The following is a 940-nucleotide window of genomic DNA, read 5'->3' on the forward strand; positions in this document are numbered from 1 at the left end:
CTAATGCATACGCCAATCTGGATTGGACAAACACCTATCCAATTTTTTCCTGACGTGAATTCCATTCTGAATATTCTTTCTCCATGTAAAGCGGCCACCTTTCATCTCAATCTCCAACATGTTACACTTATCAATCATATTAGCAAACGTGAGAGCTCTAGACATCGAAAATGTTCCTCCAGAGACCTCTTGAGGGCCAAGAATTTCATTGAAGGCCCCTAACATCAACCACGGACCAGTACACAAATGACTAATATCCCTAAGTTGGTTCCATAACAGCTTTATAGCAGCAGGATTAGGGGAGGCATAGATGGCTGAACAAAACCAACTAAAATGCCGTCTCTCAATTTTAAATGTAATGGCTTGAGTGAAATTTTCCATCAACAGAAATTGAATATTTTGGATACAGGATAAAACCCATATGAGCTTCTTGAATGAACACTGGTTTCTAGCCAAGAGACAACCACTGTTTGTCCACTCTGCTGAAAGGCCCATGCGTTTCATAATGAGAAAAATAGAAGGATGATGTGATTTCACTAAGTCACGAATGTGACGCCATGTACAGCGACCTACTGTATCACGGATATTTCAAGACATAATAGAGATATCATTGAAACACAAAAGAAGGCCTTCATATTCCACTTTATACCAGTGTCCTTGAAGCCACACTTGATCATAGAAATTTACATTCAATCCAGGGAATCAAACCCACACAATTGTTTTGTCAATCTTCGCTATTGGTGATAGAAAGGATGGGGACCAAGTTTGTACTGTTAGATAATGGTAATAATGGTAAAAAATTAGCCAAGGGCCTTCATCCTATCATCATCATGATCAAACGTAACCATGAGGAAGCCGTTGCCAAATGTCTCGTAAGCCTTTCTTGCATCGTGTTGAAACCAATTCTCTTGCCTAAGGGCTACAGAGGCCTTCCAACACG

General features: G+C 40.1%; 1 protein-coding gene across 1 annotated transcript; it reads right to left on the reverse strand.

The window, feature by feature from the left end:
• LOC121175226 (uncharacterized) lies at positions 1–495 on the reverse strand. Its single transcript, XM_041017750.1, has one exon. The coding sequence runs from the start codon at positions 493–495 to the stop codon at positions 1–3; it is 495 nt and encodes a 164-aa protein (XP_040873684.1).
• Positions 496–940: the final 445 nt, after the last annotated feature.

This window comes from Glycine max, chromosome 8 (genome assembly GCF_000004515.6).
Source record: "Glycine max cultivar Williams 82 chromosome 8, Glycine_max_v4.0, whole genome shotgun sequence".
In the NCBI taxonomy this organism is placed as follows: Eukaryota; Viridiplantae; Streptophyta; class Magnoliopsida; order Fabales; family Fabaceae; genus Glycine; species Glycine max.

Bases quoted from the DNA above. Each gene is read 5' to 3' on its own strand.
- LOC121175226 (XM_041017750.1), bottom strand. From the start codon at position 495: ATGGGCCTTTCAGCAGAGTGGACAAACAGTGGTTGTCTCTTGGCTAGA.